The following is a 14,531-nucleotide window of genomic DNA, read 5'->3' on the forward strand; positions in this document are numbered from 1 at the left end:
CCTTAAATTTTTCTATTTACAGTGCAGTATCCATATACTAATGGTGCATACACATGTAAAGATTTTCTGTCCAACTAGTTAATTGGTTGGAATGAAAATCTGGTAAGGTATGAGAACAAATGATGATCACAATTTGCTCCTAAATGCCAGAAAACAGATGAAAATGGTTGTTAGACAAGTTTGTTAAATGTTTGATCTAAACAAGTGGTTCCCAAACCTTTTTGAATCACTGTGCCCCTAGAGTATCCTAATTGTTTTCACGGAACCCCTAAGCCAAAAGTTTGTTATTGAGAAATTCAGGAAAAAAATGATTAATAAATTGTGCTTACCTGTCATTCTTAGGTTTAGTTATGTGGTGGTTTGCACTTCTGTTTGTCCACATTTTATGTTTTTGACTGTTACATTAACCATAAGTAATTTGATTTGGTGCTGGACCACCAACCTGAGGCACCCCTGCAAGTGTCCCAAGGCACCCAGTTTGGGAACCACTGATCTAAACAATTTGTTAAAAAAAAATTTTGTCCATTTTCCGGCGTTTGGGAGCAACTTGCTGATTTTCATACCTTACCAGATTTTCATTCCAACCAAAAGACTAGTTGGATGGTTGGACAGAAAATCTTTACGTGTGTACCCAGCTTTAGGCTTGCCGTATCATCTCTTTAATTGGGACACTTGCGAATTACACAGGTTGTGTGGCTGATTAAAGCCAGGTGAAAAGGAAACTTAAAATCAGCCGGGCACAGAATCTGTGTAATTCATATGTATCCCGATAATAAAAGGATGATATGGCAAACCAACGTATACTGTATTATGTTATTTTTATTTTTTTAAAGGAGATAGTTTACAAAACTAACTGAAAGAGAGTCAGGGAAAGTCATAGGCTGAGTAATGCCGCTGCAGCACAAATTAGCTATACATTACTTGCAAACATGCTGATTTATTCTAATTGTATTTACAATTATAGCTCTCATAAGTAAATAGAATTATGGCACTGCTAGGATGTAAACATATTTCTAAAACCTACATTTCACTTCTATAGACTACAAAATAAATTAGTAGTGCGTATGAAAATTGCATATGTAAAAGGGTCTGGTCATGAAGTAGATTATCATTATTAACACTGTCATATTAATGAGCTTTTTATTTCATTGGAATCATGGACGTAACTACAAGTTGGCCAGGATGGCACCTGCCATGGGGTGCTGGTTGAAGGCTGTGTGGGGCATGGACTAAACTATACCAGTTCTCCTTATCGGACATTCAACAGCACTCCTCTCAGGAGTCCTAATGCCAGCCAGCGGTGCCCTACCCAGCCAAGCATTAGAAATTATGCAGGTGGTGGTCATGTATTTTGGCACATCTCACCTTCCTCCTTCATGGCAATAACGAGATGTCACTTTGTAAAAATCAGGACAGGAGCTGTTGTGGCATTCATAGATGCTGAAATCTGCAAGTTAGTAAAAAAATAATATGGGGGTGCAGAGTGGTAAATACGTGGGTGGTTCAATAAGTAAGGTAACAAGGCCCCTCACGTGTGTAATGTTCTTTCATTCTAATTTCTCGCCAGGCCAGAGCAGGGCCACTGCTTCCCCTCACAGCCGTTAGACTGTGCCTCATATCAGCCATACTGTCCCAATATCAGTTGTAAGATAGCGGGGCTGGCGGACACATGGTCAGACATTGAGGTGCATAGTGTGACCAGATTTATGTGTAAAGGGCACATCAGCAGCTGAAATTCATTGCCAACTTGGCGAGGTGTACGGTGATAACGTCATGTCATCAGGTATGGTGCACTGCTTTTGATGGCAGGACAGACGTTCAACATGAGCAGCAATCCGGCCGGCCAAGCACATCCACCACAGATGACAATTGGCACTGTTTGAAGGTCTGATTCAGGAGGACAGACGCATTGGAGTTAGTGATATTGCTGATAAACTGAACATCTTCTTGGATACAGGAAAAAGTGTTCACACTGGATACCAAAGCATCAAACAGAAGTTCACAAAACCAATAGGATGGGATTATCTCTCATGCATTTGACAAGGTACCACGAGGAGGGAGGCGAATCAAGCATCCATGACATGGAAACCCTCATCGTCCCCACCTTTAAAGAAATTCAAAACAACTCAATCAGTAAAGAAGGTCATGGCGCTTCTTGTTGATTTCCTCACCAAAGGAGAGACTGTGAATTTTGTCTACTATTGTGACACAATGAGCCAGTTGCAGGGGGCGATTTGTCAAAAATTACCTGAGTTGCTGTGAACAGGCGTCTTATTGCTGCATGACCATACTCGTGTGAGTTGTTACGGCTCTTCTATTGGAAGGTACTGGCACCATACTCCCTACTGCCCTGACCCGGCACTGAGTGATTGAAGCAGCACCTGCGTGGAAGGTGACTTGCAACAGATGGTGAAGTTCAACAAGCCGTCATGTCCTGGCTTCACGCGCTTGACACTGATTTCTTCTGTGCTGGGATAGATGCACCCAAGCTCTCCCCACACTGTATAGATACTGTTGCTGCCGGTCCATGCGCATGGTAAGTGAAGCACTGACTTGGAGCATTCTGAGGATGCTCCAGATCAGCTGCACAGACTGCATGGTGTTTGTCTGGAGCGTCTAAAGCAGGGATGGGGAACCTCAGGCCCGGGGAACGTATAGGGCCCCCGGAATCGTTTGGCCTGGCCCTCAGCTTTTTTCTGCTAGCCTCATCTGGATATAATGGCACCCTGCAGCCAGAATCTATGCAGCAGTGCTGCCTGGAGCATCCTTAGGATTGCTGTAATCACTGGCGATTGTGGAGCCGTCCTCGTGTGACACCACACGAAGGGGGCGTGGCCTGCACTGGGCCCGCGATTAATGTTATATATGTCAAAATGGCCCTCGGCAGAAAAAAGGTTCCCCACCCCTGGTCTAAAGGATGCCGTTCCAGGCACCCTGCTAGCCAGAAGCAAGGGTAGTGTGGCACAATTGTGCTACCCGCACAGCCCTGCACTCTGTGTGGCAGCACTGGACACACACCTCTAGTTATGTCCCAGGCAGTCAGCAATGATCTCTGTGTTATATGGCTGCCACTGATTTGCTCTGTATTCTACTCGTATATGGTTGTGCTCCATATTTTTTGCGGTCACCGATGCGCTCAGTATTGTAAATATATATGGAACTGAGGCCACTTGCTTGTGTTTGCCCTCCAGGCTGAAAGTTGCCAGCCAGCCCCGGTTGGCGGAGAATATGGATTTGGAGAACATAATTAGTCATTGTGTCAATTAAAGCTACAAAAGTAAGTGTTATGACACTGTTTGGAATCATATTTATGCAGGCCCTCTCACTGTAAGTTGTGTATTTGATGATATCTATTGTTCCATTCACTTAATAACACTACTCTATTGTCTGCAGTGTGGTGAAATGTGACAAGTAATTGAGGTGAAGGAAGAATACAACTGCAAATTCAGTGTCCAGGACCTTTAGTTCACTATAAAACCGCAAATTGATTTGTAAGCACAATTTTGATAGCGGAAGATGGATAACAATATAGCCTACTTAATGGTATGTTTAAATATAAGTTTAATAAAAATATAAATACACAATTTTGATGATAGCATCCCTTATGACACATGATCCCATAACAGTGTTTGAGAGCATAGATACTGTATTTCAGCCAAATTAATAAAATTACTAATTAGGTTGTGTTCACGTACTGCAGAGAAAACATGACTGTGCTCACTAGATTAGTTTCAAAAATGCCCTTGATCTGATGAGTGTTCCCTGAGGAAATAGTACTGTACGGTTTTGATGCTCAGGCTCCAAAGTGTGAGCATTCTAACGTGGCTTACTCACTTCCTTTTCTGAATTATACACATATAAAGGGTCACCTTACAGAGGTTGTAATGATTATGGGGCCAACCACAATAACAGCAAGGTGGAGGTGAGACCGCTGTTGTGCCTTTTGGTCTGTGCAGTCACACTCCTAGGGTGCACATGAAGCACCGGTTTTTGTTTTTTTTTACTACTGAAGTTGGGCCACAGCCCCAGGATGGAGGGAATCGCAGTCACACTTCTTGGGGACCACAAGCCACCACACTAGGCTCTGAGACTCCTCTCTGCATCACTGATAGTTTTTCCTTTTTATAGTATATGCCATATACCTTTTTGTTTCTGTATGAAATGAAGAACTGTTATTTTGTGTCTGCTTTTAATACTGTTTGTTTAATAAGGTCTTCACATTTTCCGGCTGCAAGGTTTCAATGTTCACATACTGCACTCATAGGGGAAGGTTTATTAGACAGCGGGATTTCAAAGCCACCGATTCTCAGCAGCTTTGGTCGTTGAAGTTGAAAATCTGATGCTTAGTAAATCCATGATCTTTTAACCACTACAAAGTGCTAAACCAAAAACACAGATTGTGCACAATGCACTGAATTACTAAGTAGCCAGAATATCCCCCATTAAATGGTGAATGGTAACATCACAAGGGTGTATTTCCAGTTGTAAAGAGCTGAAGGGCATCTGTAATAAAGGTCTCTACACCATGCTCTTCAAAATGTCCAAAGACATCTGTTCCTCTAAACTCTCTGCCCCACTGTGTGTCCTCGTATATTCTTCTTGGTATTCAGTCAGCAAGTTCGCCACTTCATGTCTCTCAAACCGGACTGCATCTCGCAAAGGGGTGTTACCCCACCTGAGGATAATATAGGGTGGTATTGTGAAAACATGCTTATTGTCATTGATCTCTAAGATTCTGCAGTGCTACAGTATGTAGCCTACAGTACATAAAACAGGGACATACAAGGTAGACAAAGAACTTATAATCTGCTGAGGAAAAGGGTAAAGAAACAAATGGTAAATGTAAGTCCTTAGCTGGGAGGCAGCATGGTAAACACCCTGTAGGTGACATTCAGAGGTGATTATCTGGGAGGGGGTAAGATGCAGGTCAGATACAGATCTAAGATGATGTGAGGTAGTGTATCCTGGGATGAGGTCAGAGAGTAAGGAGCAGTTGGATTTTTGAGGATATGGGAAGCCAGTATAGGGAGTTTCAAAATAGTGCAGCAGGTGCAGAGAGGTATAAGTGGATAATCAGTTTTGCCAAAGTGGTTTGGATAGTCTGAAACCACCGACACAGTCAAAGCGTAGGCTCCCTGCTAAAGCTGCCCATCCACTAGTAGACCTTAAAACAACTGCATGATTACGACATTGGAATTGCGCAGTCGTTTGTCAGTCTGTGATGAGCCTGCACTGAACGAGCAGTCATTCAGTGCAGGGTCATCAATCATCAGGTTGTCCAGCATGTTTGCCTGATGATAGATGTCTAAACGACCAGCGGGGGTGCGCATTTTTGCAAACTATTGAACGATAACGATATTGTTCAATTGCTCAATTTAATCTTCTAGTGGATGGGCACCTTAACATTGGAGAAGAACAATCAGATTTCTGCCATTGATGGCAAAACCATCGACCATTGGTGGTTAACCATTGATGGTCGGTTAGGATGATGCCAGTAAAAGTCTGCAGTCAAGGTGGGAGGGGATATAACAAAAAGGCTATTTAAAATCTGCGCAAACACCTGTGATGTATACTGTGAAAGACAATATGGAGCCTCCAGCTTTACCTCCAACAAATAATTACAATTCAATTAAAAAATGTCTCACAATGGCGCATCCACTGTATAAATAGTTCAGCTTGTTAAATAAAGTCTTACTCTGAATGCTGCAAAAGTTGACGTGTTGGACTTTTTCCACGTTCCTTGTGGTAGAATGCAATCCTTTTTATGAGGTAAGATGTGTGCAATGCACACTCCATTTGCAACATAAGTTTTTCACTCTCAAAAGCAAACAGAAAACAGGAGAAAGCATCTTGCCTTATGAAAGGGACTGTATTCTACCACAAGCAATGGGGAAAAAGGAAATAAAATCCAACACTTCAACTTTTGAACTATTTATACTGTGGATGCGCCATTGTGGGACATTGTTTTATTGTAAGGTGGGAGAGGATGAAAACATTGATGAGTTTGGCTGCATCATGGGTTATAAAAGGGCATATTCTAGTTTTTATCCTTCGAAGGTGTAAGGGTAAAAACAGAGAGACAGGATGTGAGGATTAATATAGAGGGTGGAGGCAGTGGTAGTTTTGGAGACTCAGGCAATTGGTCAGTCACATTTGAGGTAAACATTTTATACATACTGTATTTGTATAGATTTTTCTGCTGAATAAAATAGTTTGCCTCCCTATAAAAGGACTCTGAACAGATATAAAAACAGACACACTGCCTGACTACTTATTAGGTCATGTATCATCTGATTCAGTAAACGTATAAGAAGCTATTAAGGAGGTTACTGGTCATATAAAGAAAAAAGAGAGAGGATGCAAGACTCTTATAGTGTAATTCAGTATACACAGTTTTCCTTGTGAATAATGAAGTACAAGTTATACATTAATAAAGTATACACAGTACAAAAAATTATTTTAAATGCTGTTTTTTCACTCCCATTTCTCCTGAGAATACATCTGGCGACATGCAAGCATTTTAAGATTTGCAGTTTAAAAAGGGAAAATGTAACCCTGGACTACCTGCACCATGTCCGATCTCTTTTAGGCAAGGGGTAGGTTCTGGGCTTGAGCAAGGTTTATGTTATAGACTTTGGATTAGGTTATGGTGGTCATATTAATTTTTGTCTTATTATCATTATAAGCATACCTCCCAACATTCTGAAGCTTGAATTTGGGACTCTGCATGTGTGACCTTGTGGGGAGGGGGTGTGACCTTGCAGGACTCCTCCCTGCTTTCATCACTCTGGGGGTGTGTCCAGCACTCCTGGAGATTCTGGGCTGCCCCCAGGCTCTCCCCGCACTGTGATTAGATACCGTGCACATGCAGAACAGCCCTACACCCCCCCCGTGCGTGCAGGTGGGACAGCGGGACAGTTAGGAGGTATGTTATACGTGTTTTACATGGATGGGCAACAGGCATACCTAGGGCCACATAACTTCACTAGTGGCCCCTAGGTCATTCCTGATTTGTCAGATTTGTTTGTTATAGTGTATAGCACTTGTTTAAAATGCCTGTTGATGTGTTGTTACAGATAAGTGTTCTTTCTAATTAAATGTATTGTTTTTACTTATTTTGTAGTGTACTTTTTGAGTACTGGTGGTCTGCCTGTGCTGTCGCAAAAGTGTATCAGGTTGCCGATCACTAAGATCGGTCAAAATTATAACCATCTAAACCTAATTAATTAACATTCCTTGAAAATGATTTGTATCAATATTCATTGGGTTGGGTACAGGATCCCGTCGGTTAGAATCCCGACAGGGTTAGGATACGGACATCTATGGGTAATTATCCTAACCCTCCCCCTAGTAGTGTTCCCTCTAGGTCTGGCACAGGGCATCGTGTCCGTGGTGTTTTTATCACTTTTGGGGGCGTGACTGGCACTTATGGATATGCCAGGCCGCCCCCAAGCTCTTCCCTCTCTATGAATAGATGCCGTGCGCAGGCACACAGCATCTATTCACCGGTGGTGATCGCTGCACTGCTTGTTTTAGAGCCTAACCATAACCCTCCCCCTAACCCTGTTACTTACTGTTGGGATGCCAGCACCAGCATTCTGAGCACAGATAGCTGGGTCTAAAACTTCATCCCATATTCATGGTATGCTTCATTGTGTTACATATTGTTGAACAATTGATTGAATTTCATAAAACTGGTGTAGATATTTTTATGTTAGTTCACTATGATTATAGATGGTAGATGGTAGAAGGTGAAGGTTGAAGCAACCTAGATTTTATCCTTTATTATTATTTAATTATTTTTTGTGCATTAACCCAGGAGACTATAGCCTTGGCCACAGTAGCTCAAATGAATCACTTGCCGTGACTTTCCCCTTTTTTATTTTTTGCAAATACAGAGAGTTTGTCATTGTGTTCAGGACTGTGAACTAATATAGATGCTTTATAAATACTGGCTAATGATAAAAACCAAATTGAATAATGATCTAAGGCAGTGGTTCCTCAGGACCTCACACAGGTCATGTTTTGCAGGTCACCCAGCAGCTGCACAGGTGTGTTCATTACTCACTGACACATTTTAAAAGACCCACAGGTGGAGCTAATGATTTCACTTGTGATTCTGTCAGGAGACCTGGAAAACATGCACTGTTTGGGGTCCTGAGGACCGAGTTTGAGACCCTGTGATCTAAGATTACATGGATGGAAGGACTATGCAATGACACCTGCTGGTCAGAATATGTAGAACAAGCAGAGTGTTTTTGTCTTGCATAGCCAGAGAAGTACCTCTTACACCTGTGTGTATGTGGGTGGAGCAGGGATAACCATTAAATGAATAATCCTGCTTGTGTTACACAACGGACAGCATGGCAATCGGGGAAGAGGGGGGGGACAGCTATGTGCCATGCCCCGTGTAGGCTAACAAAATAAAAATGGCTGCACCTTCTGCAATTGATGGAAACAATCAGATTTCTGTTATCAATGGGAAACCCACTGATCACTGGTGGTTAACCATCGATGGTCAATGGGCAATCGTAGTATAGATATGGAGAATGTGTGAGTTTATGCAATAAAAACCCTCATGATCTTACCTGTCTTTTACAAATGGGTTAACTCTGCAGCCGTCTGTGAGGAACTTGACCACATCCAAATGTCCTGGTAGAGTAGAGAATAAGTTTAAGAAATGCCATCGCTCTTTTGACATCTCAAAATTCTCTGTCTTGGCTTTTTATACCCATCTTACTTACCTTCAGCAGCGGCCACATGTAGGGCTGTCCTAGAGTCATAATCTTTTTGCTCCATGCTCATGGCAGACAGTGCAAGCCTAGAATAATGAGCGGAAATTCATAATCTGCATTGTTATATTAAGAAGTAAAAGTTTTTAAAAAAAAGATAAACCATAAGGGGTCAATCCTATTATGTACGAGGTGCCGTTGCAATGGCATTAAACCGCCGGCAACGGACCGGCATCTTGCACCCTTTGCGGCCCGCTCTAAGCATGAATTCGCAGAGTATAGGGCTGCGAGCAAAATTCAGCGAATCTAGGCTGCCGTAAAGTGCGGCCATTGCCACGATGACTCGCTACGGCAAGATCATCGTGGCTAATATGATTGACCCCTAAAAATTAGAATATAACCTAAACTTGTGTTATAAACACAAATAAATATGGACTGGATTTACATGCTGGTGAAATGTAATACATAAATATATTCCTCTGATTGTGTTATTATTTATTATGCAGCAATATCATCTCACCTCCTTAATGCAGAGACATCACCGCTATAAGCCGCAAATAGAAGATTCACCACAGTCTTGTGCTGGGGGGAAAAAATGAAAGATTGGTTATAGCTGCAAACAGCGTTGCTGGTCTGAAAGATGCAGATATCAAAACCTCTAACTATAATTTATTATATGCAATATAATAACAAAATAGTTTTAACTCAATGGGGGAACTCAATTGATTGCGATGATAATTCAATTGAGCGCTCTGTTAAGTCCAACTAGAAGCACTTAAGTTGGAGAATGCCAGTTAGCGCGACTAAAGCAGGGTGTTTAGTTGCTCAGAATTGTGCGATCTGAAATCCTCTTTAGTCGGATTAATATTGCAGTCAACTGAATAGTTCCGGGACCTCCTTCCCAGGGCTATGCAACATCGCGATCAATTGAATTCCCCCCCCCCCCCTCCATTGAATTAAACTTTTTTTTATTTGTTATTATATTTTAGTTACAAATCTAAGCAAACATAATCTTGACTGTTTCCATCACCTGTTTCACACAATATACCGTACTCAGACCAGTGCCTATAGACAGGCAGCAAGTTTTGATTGGCTGGCAACTAGAGAATTTATTTGCTTACTAACATTACGCGCCTGGGTACTAGGACGCTGAGGGCAAGCCCCTTAAGAGGGCCTCTGTACTTCTTCCCGTTCCTCCCCTTCTTGCTGTATAGAGACATAGGTAAATATAATAGTACATCCTAAGATACATTGTGATAAATACAACTGTGATACCATATTGTATTAGGAAGCTATGATTATTAATACACATGTACTGGGTCCCTAGGGGCTAAGCCTGTAGTACTGACTGTTGGTGTACCATCTACCCAGCTTATAGCTACACGCCTGGGAGACTGTATCCTAATATTTTTTGGGGGCAGTTTAGAATAATACCTGTACTTCTCTTATCTCTTTGCGTGGATCCAGTTTTCGAGCACAGTGTCGTAAGTTGTCATAATTATGGAAATTGAAGAGGGAAACCAATTGCTATAAAGTAAACAAAGTAACATTTAATTATACAATTTATTTTATTTCAAACATTGGAATGCATGTTTATTAAAAATGTCTCGCTAAACGTCAAGAACTGTCCTGTTGTAATGTTCATACAGGAGATCAAGATCACGTTTTGGGGTGTCATGGGGTAAGCATTAAATCACTGCAATAAAAAAACCTAATCCCAGCAGGCATAGAGTGGTTTAGCGCTTCTGTCTTTGATGTCAGACTGGGAGTGTTGTTGTCTTTAATACATGTGCGAGGCATTATACTGAGAGCCTGTTCTGAATAATTTAAACAATCTCACATATTAGTTTAATATATTAGTTAACCAATCAGCTATAACATTTGAACAGAATTGGTGCATAACACATAATATATTATTCAATATAGACCATAGAATATATTTATTTTTGTATAAAAGAAATATTAATAACAAAATAATAAAATAAAAAAATATTAACTTAAAAAGTACAATAATGACATAATAAAAATATGGGTCACTGATTTATCTCGGGGGATGTTTGCCAGCCGGGTATTGAGTTTTGCCCACAAGAGGCCTTTATTATACTGTGATTTAGAGTACATGCAGAAAAAGGCACATCTATTAAGTACTTGTCCAGGAACAATTCAGATCATGCAGCAGGTTCCATTAATGGCGGCCACCGGCATGCAGTACCGCTGGAGCCTGAGAGCAAACTACAGAGCTGCCCAACTGATAACTTGGACAGGCTGTGTATATCATCGGTTGTATAGTTTTTAGTTTTTGGAATTTCAATGTCTTATTGGAACTAAGGACCTCATTCAGAGCCGCTCGCTCTGAATGAGGGCGGGCGCTTCTCTTTAGTGAGCCGGCCTCCTGGCCGCTCGCTAAGCTCTGGGTGACAGCTTTAGCGAGCGGCCAGGTTGATGGTCGCGATGGTCAAGACCATCAGGGCTTGCAACGAGACCCTTGTGGTAGGGTCTCGTCTGCCGCAAGCCCCAGTGAGCTTTCGGTGATGTCAGTGGGGCCGCCCCCAAACGGCAGGCGTTCCTTCGGGAACGCCTCCGTTTTGCGCAGGGCCTCAACATTGACCCGCTTGTGAGCGGGTCTGAATGAGACCCTAAGGTTGTACTTGCGATTTCCTCAATTGGCTTTCCTGGAGATAACCGCTTACTACCACATATAAACTATTTTAGCAATCAGCATAACATAGGGTTTTTGTGGGAAAACTGCAGTTTTCTGAGGATTTCCTCAATTATATATCCCCTTAATGTATTAACAGGGTACCGCAGAAGATATTGCTCTATTTTTAATTGGCAGAGCGGTCCCTATAGGAACTGTGATATTGTCAAACGTATCTAGAATTAATTTTCTTTATATATTGCCCCCAAAAAATAATTTCTTATTGCGTAGATGAGCAATTATCAGGGTTATATATGCCCCTTAGCATGTCCCAAAAAGCAACTTAAATCACTAACAGGATTAACATATTCTGGTTACCTTTATATAACTGTATGTTGGAGAGAATCTGTTTAGAGGTTTCTAAAAGCATGCTATACTAATTAGAGAGATCCTTATTAGAAGCAAAGCTCTCCAACATGCAGTATACTCTCCATGTAGAATAATATTTGGTGAATTATGCGCCAATTCTCTTCAAATACCAAAGCTGAATGGTTCACAGATCTATTACACTAACTTATGAAATTGACAAAATGACACTTAATTTTTTTAATTAAATTATTTAGAAAAGTCATTCTGCACTGTCCACTTTTACATACTAGCCACTTATTACAGAAAGCTAACCTGGTGCAAGAACCTACGACAACAGCTGCTGTTTGACGTCTTTTTAAGCACCATTTTTTGTTTTACCAATATGTTCTGTATTCATTATTTTGTGCCATTTGTTTAATATCGATCTCCTCTCAATATTTCTGTGGCGATAACATTAGAAAGAAGTCTAGTTCTAGATGACCGATGTGCAAAACATAAGTGTTCCTTACTTGGCAGAAATGAATCCCTCGTATACTGTTACCAATTCTGTCCAGGAGAGGGGACCAACAGAACACCCCCATCATGTTGGGAACCACCAATAAGATGCCTCCGGATACACCAGACTTGGCTGGCAATCCAACCTGTAAACACATAACCACAGTAAGTCAACATCCAGTAAAACCAGGCAAATATTTCCTGTTGAAGTCCAAATACATGTAGAAAAGCATTGACAAGTCAATATCTTAATATATATGGTAATGTGATCCAATACATATGTTACTCATATCTGGTTTTTCAGGCAAAGGAAAAAATAAATAAATATAGTAGTGGCAGAGACATAATAAAGTAAGAAGCACAAAATAAAAACCGTGAATACTACAAATCTTCCAAAACGTTTCAGAGTTGTTCACTCAAAATTAGAGATGTGTGGGTCCGGATTTCTGAAATCTGAACACACCCGAATTTAGGGGTGTCCCATTTCAAACCGAATCCTGGTTCGGATCTGTTGCCCGTTCCGAACTTTGATTATTAATTTTATTTTATATTTTTAATTGATTTTTATCCAAAACTAAAACACCGGGGTAGCATTATCCTGCTGACAGGCCACTGCCATCAGGGGATACCACTGCCATGAAGGGCAGGGCCCTCTTACCTCTGTGTCTGTCTGTTATTACCCTGTTTTGTTCTATAAATGTTTCCAATTGTAAAGCGCAACGGAATATGCTGCGCTATATAAGAAACTGTTAATAAAATAAAACTTGGTCTGCAATAATGTTCAGGTAGGTGATACATGTCAAAGTAACATCCACATGAATGCTAGGACCCAAAGTTTGCCAGCAGAACATTGCCCAGAGCATTGCACTGCCACCGCTGGCTTTCTTTCTTCCCATAGTGCATCCTGGTGCCATCTCTTCCCCAGGTAAACGGCGCACACGCGCCCAGCCAGCCGCATGTAGTAAAAGCAATTGTGATTCATCAGACCAGGCCACCTACTTCCATTGCTGCATGGGCTAGTTCTGACACTCCATGGTAAGCGTTTTTGCTTACATCCGTGGACAAGGGTCAGCATGTGCACTGTGACCGGTCTGCAGCTAGGCAGCCACATACACAGCAAGCTGCAATGCACAGTGTGTTCTGACACTTTTCTGTTATAGCCGGCATTTACTTTTTAGGCAATTTGTGAACTTCGATAGGATTAAACTAAACTGGCTAGCCTTGGATCCCCACATGCATCAATGAGCTTTGGGCGCCCATGACCCTGTCACTGGTTGTGCTTCCTTGGAACACCTTTGGGGTACTAACCACTGTATACCGGGAGCACCCCACAAGACTTGCTGTTTTGGAGACGCTCAGTCATCTAGCCATCACAATTTGGCCCTTATCAGTCGCTCAGATCCTTACACTTACCCATTTTTCCTGTTTCTAACACATCAACTTCAGAACTGACTGTTCACTTGCTGCCTAATATATCCCACCCCTTGACAGGTACCATTGTAAGGAGATAATGTTGTTCACTTCACCTGTCAGTGGTTTTAATGTTATGGCTGATGGGTGTACATTGCACACATAAAGCAACATTGGTAACAGCTTCTGATCAGGCTACAGGCTAGGGTGCTGGGAGTTGAGGTGGGCACCACCAGGTGCCTATTGGTCTCTAATACCTCGTGGCTGCCTCTCTGCAAGGACCAGCCACCATTTAATCTGTGCCGTGGATGAGCATCTGCTGACAAATATACCTCGTGCCGCAGGTGCTCTCCACTTGCCCTTCCATGTATACAATGCGGAGTCGGGTCAGGACAGGTAGAGGTACTGGCCTTACAGGAATCTATAATAGCTCCAGGGCCCACTGTGTGTGATTGTTTCCACCATCCATACAGATGCAGGTCTTCTCAGTGGTGCAAGGTCTATTACCATGCTCATACATCATGTAAGAATAAATGCAGAGGGTATATCTGTGCAGGCGCAAATAGGACCCCTAATGTAATAAAATGGATCATGTCTGCTATCAGTAGAGAGAATGTTGCTTATTGTTATGCAAAAATCTTGTAAAAAGTGTTTAGGATTATATATACATGTGAATAGTATATCAGACCCATAGGAATAGCATGTACAGGTATAAGAAAAAAGCAGAAAACTATTTAATAAAATAAGCAAGTGTTAAAGATAAAAATCCAATAAAAGAAATAAGTAAAAATAGAAAAGTGAAGGATATAGTAAAATACACAATTAAATCAAATAATAATAATGGCATATATACATGTGTGCAAATGTATTTACACTAGTAAAATAGA

The 14,531-nt window shown here is 41.5% G+C and overlaps 1 protein-coding gene across 4 annotated transcripts in view; it reads right to left on the minus strand.

The window, feature by feature from the left end:
- Positions 1-3,550: 3,550 nt before the first annotated feature.
- The window catches only part of GLS2 (glutaminase 2), a 130,448-nt gene continuing 119,467 nt past the window's right edge, over positions 3,551-14,531 (minus strand). For all 4 annotated transcript variants that reach the window (XM_088473152.1, XM_088473155.1, XM_088473153.1 and 1 more), the window contains 6 exons: positions 12,249-12,380; positions 10,167-10,259; positions 9,253-9,314; positions 8,745-8,821; positions 8,589-8,652; positions 3,551-4,675 (listed from right to left, as the gene is read on the minus strand). In XM_088473152.1, coding sequence (XP_088329278.1) covers positions 4,519-4,675; positions 8,589-8,652; positions 8,745-8,821; positions 9,253-9,314; positions 10,167-10,259; positions 12,249-12,380 — 585 coding nt within the window. In that variant the 3' untranslated portion in view covers positions 3,551-4,518. The remainder of the gene's footprint in view (positions 4,676-8,588; positions 8,653-8,744; positions 8,822-9,252; positions 9,315-10,166; positions 10,260-12,248; positions 12,381-14,531) is intronic.

The sequence above is a fragment of the Taudactylus pleione genome, unplaced genomic scaffold (assembly GCF_031769625.1).
Source record: "Taudactylus pleione unplaced genomic scaffold, aTauple2 ptg000130l, whole genome shotgun sequence".
NCBI lineage: Eukaryota > Metazoa > Chordata > Amphibia > Anura > Myobatrachidae > Taudactylus > Taudactylus pleione.